Source organism: Impatiens glandulifera, chromosome 1 (assembly GCF_907164915.1).
Source record: "Impatiens glandulifera chromosome 1, dImpGla2.1, whole genome shotgun sequence".
Classification (NCBI taxonomy): domain Eukaryota; kingdom Viridiplantae; phylum Streptophyta; class Magnoliopsida; order Ericales; family Balsaminaceae; genus Impatiens; species Impatiens glandulifera.
In genome coordinates, this window is record NC_061862.1 from 18,663,834 (window position 1) to 18,686,511 (window position 22,678).

The 22,678-nt window shown below is 38.0% G+C and overlaps 2 protein-coding genes and 1 long non-coding RNA gene across 4 annotated transcripts; 2 read left to right on the plus strand and 1 right to left on the minus strand.

The window, feature by feature from the left end:
* The first annotated feature begins 1,362 nt into the window (after window positions 1-1,362).
* Window positions 1,363-9,907, plus strand: LOC124919938 (GPI ethanolamine phosphate transferase 2). Of its 2 annotated transcripts, XM_047460306.1 has the most exons (17): window positions 1,363-1,610; window positions 1,766-1,859; window positions 2,385-2,429; window positions 2,533-2,700; window positions 2,784-2,868; window positions 2,970-3,076; window positions 4,113-4,193; window positions 4,384-4,436; window positions 4,508-4,610; window positions 4,902-5,045; window positions 5,413-5,509; window positions 6,055-6,277; window positions 6,417-6,510; window positions 6,938-7,951; window positions 8,503-8,595; window positions 8,719-8,984; window positions 9,746-9,907. In XM_047460306.1, the coding sequence occupies exons 1-17, from the start codon at window positions 1,486-1,488 to the stop codon at window positions 9,885-9,887; spliced, it is 2,934 nt and encodes a 977-aa protein (XP_047316262.1). In that variant the 5' UTR covers window positions 1,363-1,485; the 3' UTR covers window positions 9,888-9,907. The 2 variants fall into 2 exon arrangements, with proteins under 2 accessions (XP_047316262.1, XP_047316261.1); XM_047460305.1 differs by lacking the exons at window positions 1,363-1,610; window positions 1,766-1,859; window positions 2,385-2,429; window positions 2,533-2,700 and having other exon boundaries at window positions 2,782-2,868; window positions 2,975-3,076.
* A 209-nt stretch (window positions 9,908-10,116) lies between these two features.
* On the minus strand, window positions 10,117-12,803 carry LOC124919940 (guanosine nucleotide diphosphate dissociation inhibitor At5g09550-like). Its single transcript, XM_047460307.1, has 12 exons — window positions 12,484-12,803; window positions 12,331-12,393; window positions 12,180-12,263; window positions 11,995-12,102; window positions 11,747-11,919; window positions 11,555-11,666; window positions 11,382-11,462; window positions 11,250-11,312; window positions 10,945-11,171; window positions 10,649-10,859; window positions 10,500-10,574; window positions 10,117-10,355 (listed from the first exon to the last, which is right to left on the minus strand). Exons 1-12 carry the CDS (start codon window positions 12,568-12,570, stop codon window positions 10,299-10,301), a joined length of 1,341 nt encoding a protein of 446 aa, XP_047316263.1. The 5' UTR covers window positions 12,571-12,803; the 3' UTR covers window positions 10,117-10,298.
* LOC124919941 lies at window positions 11,160-11,812 on the plus strand. The gene is made up of 2 exons (XR_007097618.1): window positions 11,160-11,500; window positions 11,584-11,812. It is a non-coding gene; the product is annotated as an uncharacterized LOC124919941 (long non-coding RNA).
* Window positions 12,804-22,678: the final 9,875 nt, after the last annotated feature.

A 22,678-nucleotide genomic window follows, 5' to 3' on the forward strand; every position in this document is an offset into this window, starting at 1 on the left:
TGTTCTTCTTTCTTGCAAAAGAAGATTTCTCCCCTTTTATAGTGCTCCCAAATAAGTGAATAAAGTGGGGCCCAAATGGGCCTATTTGCTGGGCTTTTCCTCATAGACTAAGGAAACAAAAAATCCAACAAGTTCTCGACCCGGCAATACGGACACTTTAAAAATTAAGCATCATTATATATATATATATATAGATTAGTTAGTTAAAAAGTTGAACTTATATTGTTAAAATGTCACGCGTTTATCAAATTTTGGGTTGAATTTAAAATATAAAGTGTTATTAGCTTAGTTGGTTAAAATATTGTACTTATTTTGTTAAGTTGCAAGTTCGAACCATACTTATAGCATTTTTAATTTTATTTTTAACCATTTTAAGTTTATGGGCGGGTCAACCCACAATCCGACCCAAATATCCATTTACTCTCACATATATCCAAATTAACCACAGCTCTCGACCCGGCAATCCGAACACTTTAAAAATTATGCATCATTATATATAACTATAATTAGCCCTATAAATACCTGGGAGGTATTACACTGTAAATCACCAAGTATTTCAGTGATATAATATTATTCTTTGTAAGATTTTACTCTCTTTATAATTATTGTGTCAATTCTATTAAACGTCGAGTGTTGCGTCGAGTAAGGCTGACTAGGTACTCGTTCTTACGAAGATCGTAACTAGTGCCGCACGGAACGTCACTTAACACCCTATTCCTACCTTGTCTTTCTAAATTCACAACTAATTTAATTTTATAAATTATATATATATATATATATAATTAAAATTAAATATATTAAAATTAAATAAAAACTAACTTAAATATTAAAATACATTACATAAACCAAAAATTAATTAATGTTATTGACTCAGACATCATATAAGAGTGGTATCATATAAGAGTGGTGATAGGCGACAATGACAATGCATTTTATTTTATTTTATTTTATTCATTTAATGTATATGAATTATATTTTATTTTAACATTTAATTTTTGTTTTATATTAATTAATTAATTTAATTTTAATTATATATTTATAAAATCAAATAATTTATGAATTTAGAGAATGATAATGTAGATATAATTGAAAGAAGAACGGTTGGGTAATTGAAAAAAATTGTATTTTTACTTTTAAAAGAAAAACAAGAGAAGTGTAACTTAAAGAGAAAAATCAGAATCTGTTAAAAGTTGAGGGTCCAAAGTATGCATTATCCTTATTTGGGTTAAATCGACACAAATATTTATTAATTTGGGTCGATTTGACTCAATTTAAAACAATGAAGGTTATAATCGACATAATTAATAGTTTTGAGGTAAATTTGACCTTCCAAAAAAGTTTATTTGTAAAATTAACCTTATTGTTTGTTTGACCGTTGACTAGATGACGTATTCATCGCTTCCCGTTGATCGTCGTCGCCGTCTCTATCTCTCTTCCCCGACGATAGCAAGTAGAGTAGCTCAGGACTAGGGCATCTGAGAAAAAATGTCATCTCTAGGTTGCAGAAAGTTAACAGCATGTTCTGTATTTGCAGTTCTTATCCAAATGATAGGTCTCTCTTTCTTCGTTCGCGGTTTTTTCCCCGTTAAACCAGCTCTTTCCGGCTTCAGGTTTGATTCCGAACTGATTCGTTTATAAGGAGTGAAAATATAATCGATTCTGGCCTTAATTATGCGTCGTCTGTAGCTTTAAGTAGAAAAGGATGCATCTAAATGAGTGACTTTGCTTTCTAATAATGTTTCGTTTCTTGTGGTGAATTTTACAGTGGACCGGAGAGCTTTCATTCACCATCTGATGACTTGGTTAAAGAACAGATTGTATCAGATTTGCATCCTGATGAGCTAAAATCGGTGTATGAGGTTAGTCATAATAAACAAGTAGAAATGAGTATGGGCATGGGCATCTTTTGGTTGAGGCATTGTCTATGCTTTGTTTCTGGCTTTTTATTTTGACTCTTTACAGATTAATAGTGAATATGATGCGCTATTTCTTAGTATAAATTTGTGTAAATGATAGTTATTTGTATTGGCTATTACTAGAAAATAATAAATATGCGAACAATGAAGGTAGATGCTAACTAAAAGGTGATTCTAGAGCTTACATTCTCTATTTACACAGCATGGAGTTTAATCCAACTTTCAGTTCATTGCACTGTGATCTTGATTCAGTGAAGAAATGTGAATCTGTTTCAAAAGCAACAACACAAATTCAATTTGTAAACATTTTCTACTTCCTATCAAATCCTTTTTGTTTTGGGGGCTGAAAGCTGCTTTACATCTGATGAAAACTTTTTGTATTGTTGCACTATTGTTTTGTTGGTAATCCCTTAACGAAATCATCTGATGAATCTGCATTTACATATATATGTTGACAATAAATTGCAGGAAATGCATGGAATTCCTACCTCTTATGACCGATTAATTTTAATGGTATTGAATTTCCCCTGTATAGAATGGATCATTATCTTGAACATTGTCCATAGCTATACACTTTCATGCTTAATGATGCATTTAGCAATTTGTAATTAGATAGGTTATTGATGGCCTTCCAGCAGAGTTTCTGCTTGGAAGGGATGGTCGACCTCCAGCAAAGGCTATGATGGATGCTATGCCATATACTCAACTTTTATTGGCTAATGGAAAGGCAATTGGATATCATGCTAAAGCTGCACCACCAACAGTCACAATGCCTCGTTTAAAGGTGGCAGTGATCACTTTTCAGGAAATCTATTAAAATCTTTCGATGTGATGAATTGTCATTCTCAGTGACTGAACTTTGAGCAGGCCATGGTGTCAGGGGCAATTGCTGGATTCTTGGATGTGGCATTTAACTTTAATACACAAGCCCTTTTAGACGACAACCTCATAGGTTTGTTGTGTCGATATTTAGTTATTACTGCTCTACATAGCCATGTTGGTCGGATTCTATGGGTGCTCATTTTTATGTTTGGTGCACTATTTCTCTTGCAGCTCAGTTCTTTAGAATTGGTTGGAAAATGGTTATGCTTGGTGATGAAACATGGCTCAAGTTGTTTCCAGGTTTATTCCAAAGGAATGATGGAGTCAGCAGTTTCTTTGTAAGTTACTAGAAAATAATCTTCTTTTTCATTTTCTCCCTACCGATTTGTCTTTGCAATCCCCATTTTCAGCAGTAGTTGAATTTAATCATTTCCGAACCAGGGATGGATAATTTCTTCATTTGACCATATCTTTCCTTCTTTTCTTATTTTAGTGGGATATATGTTAAATGTGAGCATATATGACAAACAATGCATTTGCATCGAGATAGTAATTAAAAAGCTTTTATTTTATTTTTCTCCAAAAAAATTTTCGTCTGAAGTATCACTCACTAGTAACATTTATAAAAGAAGATAGATATCTCATACCTGATGTGCATATCAATACAATTGTTTGACACACTCATTCTGCAACTAGCCTTTTTGTCTTAGCATGCTCAAGATATGTGTACTTATTATTATGCTTTTTGCTTATATGAATCTGAGAAAGAGTTGTGTGATGTGGCAATTACGTTTATTCTGTTATTTTTGGTACTAATAGATAATGATCAAGAGGCTTATTGTGGAAGATAAGTTTTCAATCTTAGCTTTGTAGGTCTCCTCAATTTCTTACTATTGTGAAGTTGTTCAATGTACTATAATTAGCAACTTCTATTCTGTAATCACAAATGGTTGGCGATAATGCTTCATCATAGCAAGATGTCCTAGACTCCTAGTTCTAGTTTATGCATGACTATGAACCAAGAGACCTACTTCTAGTTGTGTTGGGTTATGTAGAGCCGATAGTCAATTACCTAAAGATAAGAAACTTTACATAATAACACTTCTGAATGTGCTTCTTGTTTTCAGTATTTCCATGAATGACAAATTATGTGAGTTGAAATTAGATTGTTATGATCTTTTATTCTAGTTTATATAAGTATGTTGCACCATGTACATTATTTCTTGTCAATTTCGATAATGTAAAGGGATATCTTAACATGGAAGCTTAAAAAAGATGGTATATGATCTTTATTATTGCTTATTTTAGTGCTTTCAGTTAGTGATTTATGGATGTTTGATGTCTCATATGCTTTATCTCATCTTGTTGCTTCAGGTTAGAGATACAGTCCAGGTAGACCACAATGTTTCTCGACATCTAGGCAGTGAGCTTGCTAGGACTGATTGGGACCTTCTGGTACGTGTTTTTGTTACTAAACTAATAATTAACTCAGAAATGTTTTTTCCATTTTACTTAAGGATTACTTTTGCTCTTTTCTTTTTTCCATTTTACTTAAGGATCTCTGTATGATATTTGATAACATACAGAGATCATATATGTTGAGATATTCCTTAAGGGATACATATTTTCTAATATGATCTTACAGGTTCTTCACTATCTTGGTTTGGATCATGTTGGGCATATAGGAGGGCGCAACAGGTATCAATTCTATCCTTTACACTTTTTGAATACTTCTAGTATTGGATTTGACAAAAGTATATTTCTTTCAGTGTCTTGATGGGCCCAAAGCTTACACAGATGGATGAGGTTATTAGGACAATCCACCAGAGAACTATTCATTCTCAAGGCAACGCTACTCCACGAACACTTCTGGTGTTTGCCACTTCCTCTCTAGCTGGTCTTATATTTTATGGTTTTACGTTTTTGAGCCTAGTAATAGTGATATGAGATTAGGTGTATGATATAGAGAACACCTAGAATCGTTGAGGTACAGAAATATAACCACTATTTGGTTGAGCATATAACTAGTATTTCAATGGAGTTTTTATCTTCTTTTTTCATTTATTCTTTTTTGTTTCCATGTCCCTACACCTCCTGTATAGAATATTTCCATCGGAGATGGAACGTGTGGTTGATGTTCTTTTTGTTACAATTAAATTGTAGGTGGTTGTTAGTGATCATGGCATGACTTCCAGTGGTAACCACGGTGGATCTTCGTACGAGGAAACTGACTCTTTGCTCCTTTTCATTGGTTTGCCGGAATACATTGAGGACAGTGATGCAGCTATTCAGGATTCTATTTATCAGGTAACTGACTGATACCTATTTATTCTTTACTTGAATTCTTCTACCAGCTGACAAGGTTAATAGACATTATTGCAGATTAATTTATGTCATTGGTTTGTGATGCACCTAGATAAATCTGAAATTAGTTTCTGAACATTGTCAACATTGATAATTTCAATCTTGAGTTTGGTACAGATACAACAAGAATTTCACGTGGAATAACATATCATGCCATGTTTTCCAAATTTAATGCCACTGGACACAGTTTTGACAAAGCTAATAAATAATATGCTCATCTTTAAGATTTATTCAGATTACTGTTATGCAGCATATCTCTGGTTTCCTGCTACTTTCTGATGGATTCCCATTGTCTTATTGTTTTCATTAGGTTGACATTGCACCAACTTTAGCTCTCCTCTTTGGTGTGCCCATCCCCAATAACAATGTTGGTATCATGATTTCAGAGGTTTTTCATTCTCTAAGAGGTTAGGTTTTTATGTGGTAGCATTCATTTGATTCTATGGTCAACAACTTTTGAAAAGTCACTTTCTTTCTTCCAACATAAACTGAATCTAGCAATGAAAAGAGCAAAACCTTCTCACATTTGGCAGAACTTGATGTGTAATAACAGGAAGTGTTTAGTGTTCTTGTGGCTAAAGGCTGATGATAGGGAACAGTTAGGAATTTAGGACCTAATAAAGTAGGTATGTAATCATCCAAAATGGATTTTTTTTTCTGAGGTTCCGTAGACAGTTCATGGGGCTTGTGGGCAGTAATTTATTTTGATCCATCTTGTTTTTTGTAGGACTCTTCTCTTATTGTAGGAGGATGTCTCTGGTTTCATAGCCTTATATTATTGGTAGTCTTAATATGGCTTTGCTGGCTATTGCTAATTTTAGGAGAGCATGGAAACCAAAGATTAATAATGTGGCATTATTGTTGAGTCTAACGTATTTTCCTTTCATGATAGATCATGTTACTATATATGTTGCTTACACCTCTGTTTCTCCAAAACCATAAATAATTGCAGAGGAGCATCAGCTAAGGGCATTAGAGTTGAATGCTTGGCAGTTACTCAGGTTACTGCAAGCACAGCTTCCCGGCTTTTGTAGAATCAGTTTAGATGTCACCACTGAGGTTGATCAATGGATCATTGTTAGCAATTGTAATGGCAATAATGAAGAGATGATGTGCTGCTCATACAAAAAAGCTGCAGCTTTACACAAATCTTGGAGATCAAAATTTGTCTCTGGGTAATTAAGATTTGTCTCTATAGATCTATAAAACAGTACTTATATAATAAATGATAAATGTTGTTTTTTTATTGATTTCCCCTTATCTGCTGTATTATAGTACAAACACTGAATGGTGCTTTTTAATTGAGATGTACAGATCCAATGGAAAAGAAGAGTATAAGAATATTACTGCAGCATATAGAAATTTTCTCAGAATTGCAAGTGAGTGGTTATCTCGCAGAGCAACTGATGTATGTTATTCCTCTTTCAAAAATTACTCATTTTATGCTTTCCTGAATTGAAGGCAGTGCAGCTAGGTTGTCAAGGGTGTTCCATTTTGGAAAATTGCTTCCTATTATTGTTTCTCCCCAAAATTATCTCCCCAGATAAAATGTGAAGTTCATTTTTCTCTGATGGAAGACTGTATTTCTCAATTGCTAAGCTATAATAGATAACTTGGATTAGTTTTTCAAATCATATTAAAATTTAAATATAATGATTTACTGGAAATATTTTAAGTGAGATTTTGCACATGAAATAAAGTTTTAAGCTTCACAAAGGGCTTAAAGAACAAGTTAGTATCAGGCCTTCATTTACACATTATGGTGGAATTGAGTAAGGGCCTCCACTTATAGACTGTTTCTTTTATTTATTTATTTTTCCAGTATTGTCTTGCAGAAACCTGTTGGCGTACTCATTTCAGGAATTGTAGCAATGGTTTTCTCCTGCTTGATATTCTTGGGACTTCTATTTTGCTTGAACCAAGAAGTTTATCCTTCAGTATCGTTACATCATTCTAAAACAAAAGGCAATATGCTCAATTGGCAATTGGATGAAATTTATATTCTGGCTGTTGTCTTGATTGTTATAGCAAGTATGGGATCAAGTTCGATGGTTGAGGAAGAGCAATACATATGGTACTTTATTACGTCAACATTTTCTCTGATATTACTTCGCAAAACAATCCAGTCTTCCACCTTGACAAGAAACTCACGAAAAGTCAATGCTGATAGTAAAGAGCGAAGCCCAGTTTACAATCAGGTATCATGTATTATGATGATTCTCATTTTTGGGAGGATTTTGAGAGGCTGGCATCAGGGTGGTGTTAACTGGGTGAATCTACCTGACATTTCAAAGTGGTTGGAGCAAGAAGGAAATAACTATGTAAGATCCATCCAGTTGGTTGCTTCCCTTCTTGTGATCTGCTTAATCTTGTATTCACTTTCTCTATTACCAAGTAGCTCTTTTGTTGTGGTGGTTGGATTGAGCTTCTTAGTTCCTTGCTGTCTGATCCTGCAACATACAATTAAACACGAGGAAAGGATAATTGGACCATCTGGATTTGATACGACAAATACTCAAACAATCTATTCAGTTTTAGGGATTCTCATAACCATGATTTTACTTGTATCACCTTGGCTTATGCCTGTTATGAACTCGAAGATGCTTACGGCTGCTGATCTTAGTGTGTCAACTAATTCCGTTGATGACATGTTTAGAAATTTTGTCCCCGTGGGATATAGAGGTACTATGTATGTGATTGGATGGGCATATGTATCTTGCTGGTGCCTTCTGCAACTGGTGCTGCAGCAACCAATAAACTCAATGCCAGTTTCCTTGCTTTTTTGGGACATTCTTGCCTGTATATGTTTTTTTGCCAACCAAGGACCAAATTCAAAGCAATGGGTTGAGGTAAAGTACTTATTGGATCCCTTGTTATAAATTAACTAATTAACATTCAATAATGATCACCCACCATGGGTAGCTCAATGGCAAGAAACTTGGACTAAGGGGCTTAGAACCTTGAGGTCTCATGTTTAATTCTCATTGAAAGCACTAGATTAAAGTGGGAGGGAACTTTCTCAAGGATTAATCGAGGTGCGAGAAAGTTGTCCCGAACACTTTGGTTACAAGAAAAAAAAAAAGCAATAATGATTTAGGTTGTCTTATGAAGGACTCATGGGCTTTGTTTAACATTGGCAAAAAATGTGTATTATGGTTTAGGAAAAGGTTATGTTGAAAATATTGATAATATATGCTAGCGTGTTTCAAAGTCTCACACGATGATGATATTATTAGGGGTAGTGTCTCCATTTTCCTTGCTCAGGGTTTAAATATTTATAGTTCAATTTTATTTGTATTTGATCAAATAGGAAATTTGCTTGTTGATTTAAAAATTGTATTATTACATCCTTATTCTAATTAATTGTATTATGCTTCCCATGTTTGTTTTTCTCTCACAGATTGCTGCATTGTATTTTTTGGGGATGGTGGGCCATTTTGCTCTAGGCAACACCAACACTCTAGCTACTATTGATGTTGCTGGGGCTTTTATAGTAAGCTTTTATGCTTTTTAGAAGTGTTGAAAAATCTCTTCACAAGTGTGTTTTTGCTATGTTTTAAAATTCAAACTTAGACTGATAATACCTAATTTTTCCTACTAATGCTTCAATTTCCAGGGCATCTCAAGCCACTCCACAGCACTTTCGGGCATTTTAATGTTCATTATTACCTATGCATCTCCCATGCTAGTTTTCCTCAGCCTGGTCATCTATATTTCCATGAAGACCACAAGTTCTCTATCTCTAGGAAATCTTCTCAAGAAGACGGTTGGCTTTGCTTGTTTGGTTCCCCTGGGCATAAATTCAATTATATTGCTGGCTTACACCATCATGTTGCTTCTGATGAGGAACCACTTATTTGTTTGGAGTGTCTTCTCTCCCAAGTAAGTCTTCTATAATACTCTGTTTGTTTCACAATAGTTGAAAATGAAATTTGGATTTATAGTTTTCCTATTATAATCAGAATAATCGTTCAAAACTTCAAATACCTATTCATCGTGGCTTCATGGTTGGACATTCTTTGTATTATTTTTGAAAGGGAAGAACCATTTCACAATCTTTGTTCTCCCTCAAGATAAATTTTTATATAAACTTCAACATTCCAAAATATATAATCATAATTAATGAATTCCATTTTTTGGAAAAGGAATAGCAATATACAACTTCTATAAAATTCTATATATTTCCTTGAGTTTTTTTTAATATTAGGCTAATTATTGTTTTGAACCTTGAACTTGTCAAAATATCTCAATTAATAAGGTTGTTATACTTTAAAGTATCCTAAATAAGGACTTCTATTTACAAAAATATATTTACATAGTATTCTCACTTTCAACCTTCTCAGTATGGTACGTTTTGGATCTTCTCGATAGCCTTAGGAAATTATTGTCTTTTTGTCGGTTGTTGGTGTTCTTTCCTTTTTTGCTTCACAATATATATTTTTTTATTATGTTTTTCTGTGGTTTCTTCGCACCGATTTCTCAACTTTAGAAATATGAAGGATTCTTCATCTTTTCCCTTATGGTATATTTTGAGATCTCTCTTGCTTATTGTGTTTTTTTCAATAGGGTCAACTTTCTATTAAAAACGGTTGCAACTCTCTTGCTTATTTCTGTACAACTAATTATGGATCTTCTTCTTGCAGGTACCTATATGTTTGTGCTACAACCATTTGTGTTTACATAGGGGTGTTCATTGTATTTTCAACTGCCATTTATTCAGCTTCTGTTATCTCGTTGCGTGTGAAATTTTTGCAAGATACCCATTCAAATTCAGTTAACAATTAACAATATCTTTTCTTCTTCAACTATGTGTCATCTTTTCTTTCTTTCTATGTCGACATACAGACAAGAAACGAGTAAGTAATCAATTCTTTAATCTAATTTATTCAAGTCAGTCATGACAACCTTTCTATACTAAGGCCTCGTCACATTTTATCTTTATGCCGAACTGGATTTAAAATGTCCTTGCCGTGCTATTTTCACATTGTTTGTTATTTTGTCAAAGAGCACATCTAAAATAAAACTGCATTTACATTGATCCCATGAAATACAAGAACATTTGTCCTATAAACTTCTCACAGTATAAAAAACATGCAAAATTACATATCGTCTTATTGGTTCATTATAAGAGTACTTGCAATAATTTATAATAAAAAATTAACATAAACCATTGTCGAGAAATTTCAGCACAATAACTCAATCTTCTTCAGCAGCAGCAGTAGCTGCATTCAGATCCATTGTCAGGTCAAGTGTCTGTAACATGAAAAATAAAAAATGTTGTTAACCCTTCAGAACAATCCATGCTAGATGGAGATAATTAGGCCTTTAGTCCCAGTTTAATTATGTTTTGGTTAAACCTAAGACAATTTCAGCAAGGTCTAAATATAATGAACATACCTTTCCAGTTATCTGACTGTACATAGTTATGACATCAGCTACCGTAGACTCGAAATGTGTAGTTGCATCGTAACTCTACAATTAATAAATTTTCATTTCAAGATACATTAACCAAAATAAAACGCAAGCAATTTGTAAAATGAACTTACAGTTGATATATAGCAATTGTCAACTGTATGGTCATTGGCAGGTTCATATCTGTCATAAGTGTCGAAAATAATTTGATCTACAGGTCCAAGAAGATCTGTTCCAGGCTTTAGTTCGACCTCAGGATTATCCGTTTCTGCTTTTGTTGCTACAAACGCAATGAACTTACCCTTTGCTGCTACATTGTGAGAGTAAGAGCAGCAAAAGAGATACCTACAATAATAATAATAATAATAATGTTATTATTGTATGAATATGGACTACTCTACTTACTTTACCCATTATTTGTGATACTTACATGTCAGATTTACGCCCAAGTTGTTTCTGAGGCAGAATAATCTGAACTGAATGAGCTTCGTGTGTATTGGGGATGGGATGACTCATTATACATATTGCACGAGCTACTTTCCCAACTTTCTTTACCTTTTCAGGTAAGTACGAAGGATCGCAAACTACTTTCTTGCATTTTACAGTTTCACCCTCTGAAGTCACTCCATATGCTTTTCCATCCTCGCCAAATTCTACCTGATTAGTTCAAGATAATCCATCATCAACCAATAATTTCTTTCTATGATAAAGGGATGTCCCAAATTTTATTATTACCTTGCATTCAGGCTTGTTAAGCATGTAGGTACCACCATATACAGCACTTAGACGAGCAAATGCCTGTCATCAATGTTTTTTATAAACCATAAGTTGCCACAAAATCGAACGAAATTTTTAAACAAGACACACCTGTGGCAGTTCTCCCAGTCCATACAGTGGGTAAATATAAGGAGAACTTCCTCGAAAACGAGCCAAAGAATCTGCATATAGCTATTAATTCACGATGAATGAAGAAAAACATTAGCCAGGTATACAATGATATGTAAATTAAAGCATATTTATTACAATTTATTATTATTTACCTTGACTCTCTTCACAAAATCCATTGCAGGCTGATCCAAGTAACTGTCATCTTGATGGAGAGCAAGTGCATGGCCTATAAAATCAACTGTATTGTCTTCTAGTCCATATTTCCTTCATGCATGCATACATGCCACGGTTTATACATTTAAGCCGTAGCTAGTATTAAACTAAAAATTATTTTGATAACTTACGATACAAGAGCTTTCGCAGTGACTTTGTTGAGATCCAATCCTTCATGGGATTTCGGATCATTTTCATCATAATCCTGAACGTAAATGAAGAATTTCCTAGCACGACGCTTTTCAAATAATCCCATTAGTGGAGATTTTAATGCTTCCACATCATTAGAAGGTACTTTGTGTATCTACAAAAAAAAAACATAAACATAAATCCTAATATGTGAACATAAAACAAGTAAATATAGATATAATCTGAGTACCTTCCCCTTGTTGTAGACGTAACTACCATCGACAGCTTTGAAATTTAGATACTTTGTAACATTAGTGTGGGTTAGAACTCGAACCAAGGCGCCGTTAGCCAATATGTACTAACAAACAAATCAAAGAAAGTTAGATTATTTGAAAATCAAAGGATGTTAGAACATGCAAACTGTTCTTATACTACCTTTGGGATCATATCAACATTGTAGTCTCTACTAGAACCCAACGGATCTGGTGGCGCGTCATTTCCTTTAAATCGCTTCCACAGCTAGAAAACAACATAAACCAAATGGAGTAACATTGAAAATTAAGCACTGATCAAAGTAGATGTATACCTGGTTAAGATTAAGTGAGGTGGATTCTCCTCCATAATAGTCATTCCTATCCATGTGAAGAACCTGTAATTGATTTGATTTGATTGGATTGAATAAACATTGTTAAGAACATTGTTACATTGTTAAGAAGAATGTAATTAGTAAAGTAGTTACTTTAAGTCGATCGACGGAGAGGAGGCCGCTAAGAATGCATTCCTTAAGACCGGTTCCTAGAACGACAACGTCGTATTCTTCATCCATGGTTGGTTGACAATTGATTAATCTATTGAGAAAGATAAAAGAGTGAAAATGAAGGTGTAGTAGCTAGCTAGATAGACAAGATGAATGGGGGAGAGAAGATGGAAAAGAAGAAGAATTGAGCGTAGAAAGAGGAATGATCATGAGGACATGCTTGAACAAACATGCTCTGACCGTTAATTAAAACAGGTAAACAACTCCCTCCATTTTATCATATCTCAATGGTTCTACTTTTTTTTAGATATAGACAGAAAGAGAGAGGCCCACTTTTATTTTTTTATTTTTATAAAATATATGAGTTTTGCTATATATTTTATGCTTTGTTTATTTGAGAAAATTATTAATTCTTTTATAAAACAATTATTTTATATCAACATATGGTTAAACTATGTTTATTAGTTTTATTTCTTAACTTTTATTTTTATTAAAACATCTTAAATTTTAAATGTGAACGTGGATATTAGGAAGCAGGGATGCCAATTTTAATCTGAATTGTCCAGTTATGGTCATTTTTTCCTCGGTAGTTGATCGGGAATGAGACGGGATGATATTTGTGTTCTTTGTCCCGATCTCACTCCGATTTTACCCCGAACACTATTAAACATAAAAATATATTTATTTTTCATATTTATAAAAGTCTTGAGTTTATTTCTTTATAATAATAATAAAAATATTATATTATAATATATATAATATTAAAAAATTCGTTTATATAATTTTATCTAAGATTTTTTCTTTTAGAGAATACGGTATATTGGTGCCTTGCCGGAATTTTTTGAAATCGAACTGGGATGATAGTTAAAAAAGTCTCAAAATAAAATGGAGCGAGAATGATAAATGCATTTCCCGTCTCAATCCACACCCAATTTTTCTTGAATTTTTTTATAAAATAATGCTCGAATTTTGAATTATGTTCTATAGAGTTAAAACTATCAAAATTTTAGTGATAAAAGGCTTTATTTTAAATTGATAAAATAATCGTTTCTCCTTTATTTTGACTTTTTTTTAGTTAATTTGTCACTTTGTTTAAATATTTTTAAATGAAAGAATATTTATAGATGTTTTTGTCATATTTTAATAATTTTTGAGATTGAAGTATTTTAAACTACTAAGAAAATATTTGAAATTTTGTTGAAGGTAGATTTGACATAATTTTTATTTTTAATTTGTAATGTGTGGAAAGAGTGAAAAATTGGAATTAAAATTCTTTTATAAATATTATAAATTAATTAAAAAAAATAAAATATTTCCTTAATTATAATTTCTTTCATATTTTTTCTTTCTCCCTCTCGAGAAATTTTATCAAATGACCCTAAAAACAACCTTAATATATTCCATTTTTATTTTTAATCTTTTTTTAAAATATTTTTCATTTTTACCCTTACTAACCTTTTTTTTCTTTTTCTTTTCTTTCTTCCTTTCCCCTCTCATTTCACGGGTCCACCTCCCATTTCCACCCAATCACTTTCTCTTCTTCCCCTTTTCTTTTCCACCGCGACCCCACCATCCCCTTCCCCCAACTGCCATTCACCGACGCCGACCGGGATCTTTAACTGCCGACGACACAGCTGAGACCAACGACGAGACCTAGTGTACCTGAGACCCAATTGAGACCCCGCGACGAGACCAACCGATAAGCATTAAAATGGGTACGCTCATTTCTTTTATTCTCATTTCATTCCCATTTGAAATGCTGTCAAAATGGTACGTTTGAAATGCTGTCGAAATGCTACGTTTGAAATGTCACGCACCAGCCATGCCCAAGCCCACGCACCATGCACCAGCCACGCCCAAGCTCACGCACCACCCACGCCCATGCACCACCCACGCCCAAGCCCACGCACCAGCCACACCCCACGCCCCACCCCCCACGATCCCCACCCCACGCCCAAGCCCACGCTCCACGCACCCTTACGCACCACCCACGCCCAAGCCCACGCCCCACTCCCATGCCCAAGACCCCACGCCCCACCCACGCCCCATGACCCACTTACCATGTTGTTTAATGAATTTCACAGGTTTTGTTTACTACACTAACATTTAAATTTGTATCAATTGCAGATCTCAATTTATTTGTTAACTGTTTTGTCCTATATGATGGAGAGTGGAGGAAAGATGATGATGGTGTTAGTTTTTTTTACTCAAGTTCATTAGTAGGTGTGTGTTAGTTTTTTTTACTCAAGTTCATTAGTAGGTGTGCCTATATCCCTAAACACTACATATGACGAATTAACTGGCATTGTCTATCGTGCTATTGGTGTGGACAAATTGAGATATGATTTAGTGTTGAAAGTGAAGTATAATTTGGTTTTTAAAAGAGCTCCTTCTGCTGTTATCCGATATGATGGAGATGTGATGTTCTATGTAAAAGAAATTTCGACTTCACCACACGAGCTTTTCGCACTCCTCTGTGTGTCTCTTTAGTAGAGAAGTCACTACCTTCACACACAACTGATGAAATCCAAAGAGAGGAGGTTAATGAATTCCCTATATTTGAGCAGATGTCTTACAAAGTCAAAATGACATACACCATGTAGAAGATGAAGAACAACAAGTCTCATGTTTGCGTCCGAGTGAATTGGTTGCTAGTACCCTTACTCTTTCACCCCGACCAGCCATCATTACTTCCCCTATGAGGAAAACATTCAGCCATATTGAGTTGCTTGATTCATTTGAATCAATTCAGGTTGAAACACATGCTCAATTAACCCTTGAAAACGGATTGGAAATGGGTACGTTTTTTTAGAACAAAAAAGAACTTCAATTGAGGGTGCATAGATATGTGATGATTAATCATTTAAATTCAAAGTCGAAAAGTCAACAAAAGTCTTTGGTTTGTGAAATGTGTGAATGAGGACTGCAAGTGGAGATTGCGTGTTGTGAAAGGAAAATTCTAGCTGATGTTTGAGATTCGAAAATTAGTAAATGAACACTCATGCTCAATTTTGACAAGGCAGGAGAATGTGAGGCAAGCACCCTCATGGGTAATTACGGAGTGCATCAAACGTAAGTACATGGACCATCACCATGACCACATGCCTAAGAAAATAATGGAAGACATGCAGACAAATTATAGGTTTAAGCTGACCTATAATAAGGCTTGGAGGTCTAGGGAACAAGCCCTAATGGCGGTGCGAGGACAATAGAGGAATCCTATGGAAAATTGCCATCATACCTGTTCATGTTGGCGAAGAATAGCCTAGGTACCATAACTGACATTCAGACAGATGAGCATTGCCATTTCAGGTATATGTTCATGTTCCTAGGCTGCTCAATCAGAGATTTTAAGTATTATCGTCCACTATTTTGCGTCGATGCCAGTTTTCTTAAACATAATATTGGAGGTCAACTATTGGTTGCGATTGCATTGGATGCGAATGAACAACTATTTCCCGTTGCTTTTGGCGTCGTTGATTCGGAGAATAATAACTCTTAGACATATTTAATGCAACAATTAAGAGTGGCAATTGGAGTAGTCTTGGATCTCGTCTTTGTATCTGATAGACACTCAAGTATTGTCAATGCCTCGTATTGGGTGGTGCGTAGTCTTGAGCGTGGGTCGTGGGGTTGTGCGTGGGGCGTGGGGCGTGGGGCGTGGGCTTGAGCGTGGGGCGCGGGGCGTGGGGCTTGGGCGTGGGTGGTGGGTGGGGCGTAGGTGGTGCGTGGTCTTGGGCGTGGGGCGTGGTTAGTGCGTGGGGCGTGGTCTTGGGTGTGGGTCGTGGGCTTGGGCGTGGGTCTTAGGCGTGGAGCGTAGGCTTGGGCGTGGTCGTTTACACATTATTCTTGGAATTAATTTAAGGCTTGGGCGTGGTTGTTATACATATTATTCTATTCAATAATTAACTAATTTAACAAAGACAACAATAATTAACTAATTTAAGAATGCAACTTGAAGCCAACAAAAATATATATTTATTCAATTTAGATTAGGGGTCTACAATTTGGTGGAATAAACTTACTGTCCATTTCTTTCTCCAAAAAGTTATTTGTTTGGAGACCACCTTTGATATATCCAATGAGGCAGTAAGGTATTCCAAATGCATAATAGTAAAAACACCGTAGTCCTTAGTTTTGGTTGTCTTTGGGACTGTTGGGTGTGGTATTATAGAATACAACATCTTCTCCAATTTGAACTGCGGAAACCTGTCCTTATCGGCAAGGGTGAACCCCTGTTCAAGCAAGTATGGCATCATTTCACACATCGGTTTCATGAAGTCGTCATATACATCCGTTGGGAAGATTTTCTGTTCGTAGTCATATACGTATATGCACCAATCTTGTAGATGAATCTGGCACAAGACCCAATGCTTCTGGTTCAGGTTCATAGGTGCATATATCATATAAACAAGATTCCAAGGATACATAAAGTGATGTTCATCACCAAATACATAATCCATGAAATTGTCGAACTTGTAGCCTATCGGATTCTGGGAAAACGTATCATAGCGCTTCGCGAACTTCTAAGAGAGATGAGAGTCAACAATTGAGAAATTCTTTAGATATATCTTAGGGAACAACGCAACCCTTCGTTTCATTATGTAAATGATTGCATCTATCTCTTGCGAAAAAAATTATTGATTAAGCAAGGGCAATATGGGAATCTGGGCGTGGGGTTTGTGCGTGGGCTTGGGCGTGGGTGGTGCGTGGTCTTGGGCGTGGTGCGTGGTGGTTGTGCGTAGGCTTGGGTGTGGGGCATGGGGTTGTGCGTGGTGGTTGTGCGTGGGACGTGGGCTTGTGCGTGGTGTGTGGTGGTTGTGTGTGGGTTTGGGCGTGGGGCGTGGGCTTGTGCGTGGTGGTTATGTGTGGGATTGGGAGTGGGGCGTGGGCTTGTGCGTGGTGCGTGGGCGTGGGCATGGGCTTGTGCGTGGTGCGTGGCCGTGGGCGTGGGCTTGTGCGTGGTGCGTGGGGGTTGTGCGTGGGGCGTGGGGTGGTGGTACAAAAATAATGAATAAAAATAAAGACAAAAATATTTATTTGATCGTGTAACCATTTTTTAAGCGTGAGCAATCTGTTAAATAAATCACGATCTGCTAAGGAAATAGTCAAATCCTTGAAGTCTTCATCATTACTCTTCAACCATTTCCTCAAATCTTTCATTTTTTCCTCGTCAATTTTTAACATAGGATTAACCGTAATCGGATCATTGAGTTTAAACTCTTTCCCAACAGGGTCGGTGTAGTCCCCCAATTGTTTCGACTTCTTTCTCCGGAATATTTTATTAACAAATTTTGATGGAGTCATTTCTTTCACCTCATTCACATCCTTCTTATTCTTCCCCTTCTTCTTCTTCTTCTTCTCCTCATCAGTCACCTCCTTCACAATCTCCTCCTCCTCTTCCACCTCCTCCTTCTTCTTCTCCTCCTCCACCTCTTCATTCTTCTTCTCCACCTCGTCATTCTTCTTCTCCACCTCCACCTCAGCCTCCACCACCTCCTTCTTCTTCTCCACCTCCACCTCCTTCTCAGCCTCCACCTCAGTCTCCTTATTTTTCTCTGCCTCCACCTCCTTCTTCTGAGCCTCCACCTCAGCCTCCTTATTCTTCTCTACCTCCACCTCCTTCTTCTAAGCCTCCACCTCAGCCTCCTTATTCTTCTCCGCCTCTACCTCAGCCTCATCATTCTTCTCCTCTAGGCGATCAAAATTCAATTTGCGTGGGGCTTGTGGTGTGTGGACGAATCATCGTCCTGAACAATCAAAAAATCAGATTAATATACATTGTGTGTGGGGCGTGGGGCATGGGGCGTGGTGCGCAACTATACATCGTCCTCCTCGTCCTCCTCCTAATTCTCCTCCTCTTCGTCGACGTCGTCCTCCTCCTCTTCCTCTTCCTCTTCCTCTTCCTCTTCCTCTTCCCCATGCACAATTAAAAACAAAATGAGATTAATATAAATTTTGCGAGGTGTAAGTGTGGGGCGTGGGGTGGTGCATGGGGTAGTGCGTGGGCTTGGGCGTGGGACATGGAGTTGTGCGTGGGGAGTGGGGTGAGTACGTGGGTTGAGTGCGTGGGGCGTGGGGGTTATGCGTGGGGGTGGGCGTGAGGCGTGGGTGAGTGCGTGGGGCGTAGGGTGTGCGTGGGGTAGTGCGTGGGGTGTGGGGTTGTGCGTGGGGTGTGGGGTTGTGCGTGGGGTGTGGGGTTGTGCGTGGGGCGTGGTGTGTGGGGGTTGTGCGTGGGGCGTGGGGGTTGTGCGTGGGGCGTCGGTGTTGTGTGTGGGGCTCAAGTATGCGTAGGGTAGTGCGTGGGGGTTTGCAATTATACCTTTTTCGCCTTCTTCTTCTTGGCCAACTCATCCGCCTTCCTTTTATTGGCCAACTCATCATCCTCCTTCTTCTTTTCCAAGTTCGTCAGCCTCTTCTTCCTCTCATTCTTCTTTCTCTTCATCTCATCAACTTCATCGTGCTTCCTCTTCTTCATCTCATCATCATTCTTTCTCTTCATCTCATCAACTTCATCATGTTTCCTCTTCTTCATCACCTCATAATTCTTAATCTTGTTCATCACCTCATCATTCTTCCTCTTCGTCCTCATCTCAGTATCATCCTCTTCTTTTTCTTCTCCTCCACCATTCTTTTGTTCCTTTATTTTCCCCAATAATGTGATTATAAGTTGTTGATTCTCCTTGATGAGCTTGATTTCAGTTTTAATCTCATTCACATCCTTTTTAATCTCATTCACATCATTTGTCAGCTCATCAAGTTTGGCATCAGTATCAGTATGGGCTTGAGACACTAGATTGGGTGCACAAGATGTAGAATTGTCTTTATAAGTTTGAGGAGTCGTCGTAGAAGGGATTTCATGAGAGTTGTCTTGTCTAGTTTCATCTTTTTGGCCGGAGGTTTGTGAGTCCTTTCATGTTTTTCATCTTCTTCACAAACTTCAATTTTTCTCTTCCTCCCATCAAATTCAAAGAATTCATCATAAATGTTGCCTGTCATGTCTTCAAAGTCGTCCTCAGAGTACTTCCGCTTCTCCTCCGCAGACTCGTCAATTTTTCTTCGAACATTGCATTTCTAGATGGCTGTGGATACCTCCAGTAGGGTATAACTCCTAAAAGATTTATAGAGCACTATCCTTGGGCTTGTAGGATCATCTTCCAGTGTCCTTTCAGCAAATTTGGGGATGAATGTATTGATAAGCTCATAGGTCCACACTTGGAATGCTAGTGCGAACCCATGTAAAGTATAAGCGACATCACATATGTTTTTCTTTTCCCATGTTTTCTTCTTGGCGAGATATAACCCACGGAGGTGTTTCATATCTTTGTCAATACTCTACAGGGTTGCTCTGAAGGACACATTTCCCCATGGAAATTGGAGGAACATCTTCATGTCTTCCACCATGTGAAAGATTCTGAAACTTATCTTCCTCCTATTATCAGATTCGAACAAATACTGGTAAATGAGAAATATGAGCCCCATCTTCAATGAATCCTCCTTATCAGAGCATCCGACGAAAATGTCTTCAAGCTCTTTCAGTCTAACATCATTTTTACCCTTAAAATATTTGAGGACAAGGGGTGGACATTCTTCAATATTCTCATCCTCCACCAAAGGAAATCTACCAAAGTTGAGACCTATCACCAATGCATAATCCTTCATGCCCCAGCAGACCTCCTTACCATTGACTAAAAACCTTATCTCCTTCGAATTTGAACTGATTTTTCTGATAAGCATCTGATGGAGTATGGTTCCTGAAAAATATAATGTCGGGGCTTTAAATATATACTGGAATTGGGTCTGCAAAGCCCTATTCAAAAGATCATGGTGAGTAAACATTTCCTTTATCTTTGTCAAGCTGGGGCCGGTGGATTTCCATGAAACACGACCATTAAAATCATTAATAATGGTTTCGTTTGGTGCCATCTGCAAAAACAAACAGTAAAATCATATACACAATTTTTGGTGGATCAAAAACAGTAAAATCATATTAATAATTGAAGTCACACACAACCCCCACGACCCACGACCCACGCCCAACCCACGCCCAAGCCCACGCTCCACGCACTACCTCACGCCCCACACCCAAGACCACGCTCAAGCCCACGCTCCACGCCCAAGCCCACGCTCAACGCACTACCCCACGCCCCACGCCCCACGCCCAAGCCCAAGCCCACGCTTCACGCACTACCCCACGCCCAAGCCCACGCTCAAGAAACTACCCCACGCACAACCCCACGCAAAATCCCCACGCACAACCCCATGCTCAAGCCCACACTCCACGCACAACCTCCACACCAACCCCACGCCCAATCCCACGCTCAACGCACAACCTCCACGTCAACCCCACGCTCAACGCACAACCCAAATATATCATTCTCAACATTCAGAATAAGCAAAACATATAACAAATATTCACAAACCATTCACAAACATTCTCAGCATTTCAAACTATACCATTCTCATCATTTCAAACCCTAAACCTAAACTAAAACCCTAAAACCCTAAAACATTTCATACTCAACATGCAAGAGAGGGATGAGTAGTCGAACTAACCTGAGATATGTTGGGCAAACGTCGGGGAGTCGAGCTAGAAGCGTCTGGGGCTTGGCGATCGTCGAGGAGTCGGGCTGGAAGCGTATTGGCTATCGTCGGGGCTCGAGGGGTTGCGCGTCGTCCTATGGCGAACGTCGGGGTAGTCGGGGATGGTGTAGTTGGGGGAGTTCGGGCTTGGGCGTCAGAGGGGAGGGCTGGGGAAGGGGAGAGTAATGGTCGAGAGCGGGGAGAAGAAAGAGGGAAAGAAAAGGTGAGGGTTATTTGATTTTTAAAAAAAATAGTAATTGTAAAACTCTTCAAATTTAAAAAAAAAACAAAAAAGTTAAATATAAAAAATAAATTTTCAAGATTGTTTTTGGGAATGACCCTCTTCATTTGATCAAATTTCTCCCACTCTCTCTTGGGGAAATTTAATAATATTACCCTAAAAACAAAGCTATTTTGAAATATAACCTCCATAATAATTCTTTTGTTTTTTAACCTTTTTTTATAATTTTTTCCAATTTTACCCCACAATAACCTTTTCATTTTTTATTTTTTTTTTTTGCTTTTTTTTTTCTTTTTCTTTTCTTTTCCTTCCTTTCCCTCTCTCCTCTCATTCACTCCCCTCCCCGTTGGTCCCCCACCACCCCCCATCCCCCACATGTCCCCCATTTCCCAAACATTCCCGATTCCCCCCAATCACCTTTCTTCTTCCTTTCCACCGCGACCCCACCACCCTCCCTTCCCCCAACTGCCAGCCACCGAAGTTCGAGGGAGACCAACTGCCGCCACGCCAACGACACAGCTCCGCGACGCCTGAGACTCAACTAAGACCCCGCGACGAGACCATCTAAATGGGTACGATCATTTCTATCAATCTCATTTCATTCACGTTATGGTTGAATGGTTGTCAATGTTATGGTTGAAATGCTGGGAAATGCTACGTAAACGAAATGCTGTCAAAATCGGTCCACGCCCCACGCATAATCTCCCACCTCCACACCCCACGCCCCACGCCCCACGCATAATAAGTGGGGCGTGGGCCTTTGGGCGTGGGGCGTGGGCCTTTGGGCGTGGGGCGTAGGCCTTTGGGCGTGGGGCGTGGTGGTTGGGCGTGGGGAGTATGCGTGGTGGTTGGGCCTGGGGCGTGGGCCTTTGGGCGTGGGGCGTGGTCCTTTGGGCGTGGGGCGTGGGCCTTTGGGCGTGGGGCGTGGGGGTTGGGCGTGGGTCTTGGGCATGGGGCGTGGGTAGTGGGCGTGGGGAGTGGGGGTAGGGCGTGGGGTGTGGGCGTGGGGCGTGGGGAGTGGGCGTGGGGCGTGGGGGTAGGGCGTGGAGGTTGGGCGTGGGGGTCCTGGATGGCTGTAGATACCTCAGGTCCGGTATAACTCCTAAAAGATTTATAGAGCACTATCCTTGGGCTTGTAAGATCATCTTCCAGTGTCTTTTCAGCAAAATTGGGGACGAATGTATCGATAAGCTCATAGGTCCACACTTGGAATGCTAGTGCGAACCCATGTATAGTATAAGCGACATCACATATGCCTTTCTTGTTCCAGTTTTTCTTCTTCGAGAGATATAATCCACGGAGGTATTTGATATTTTTGTCAATACACTGCAGGGTAGCTCTGAAGGACACCTT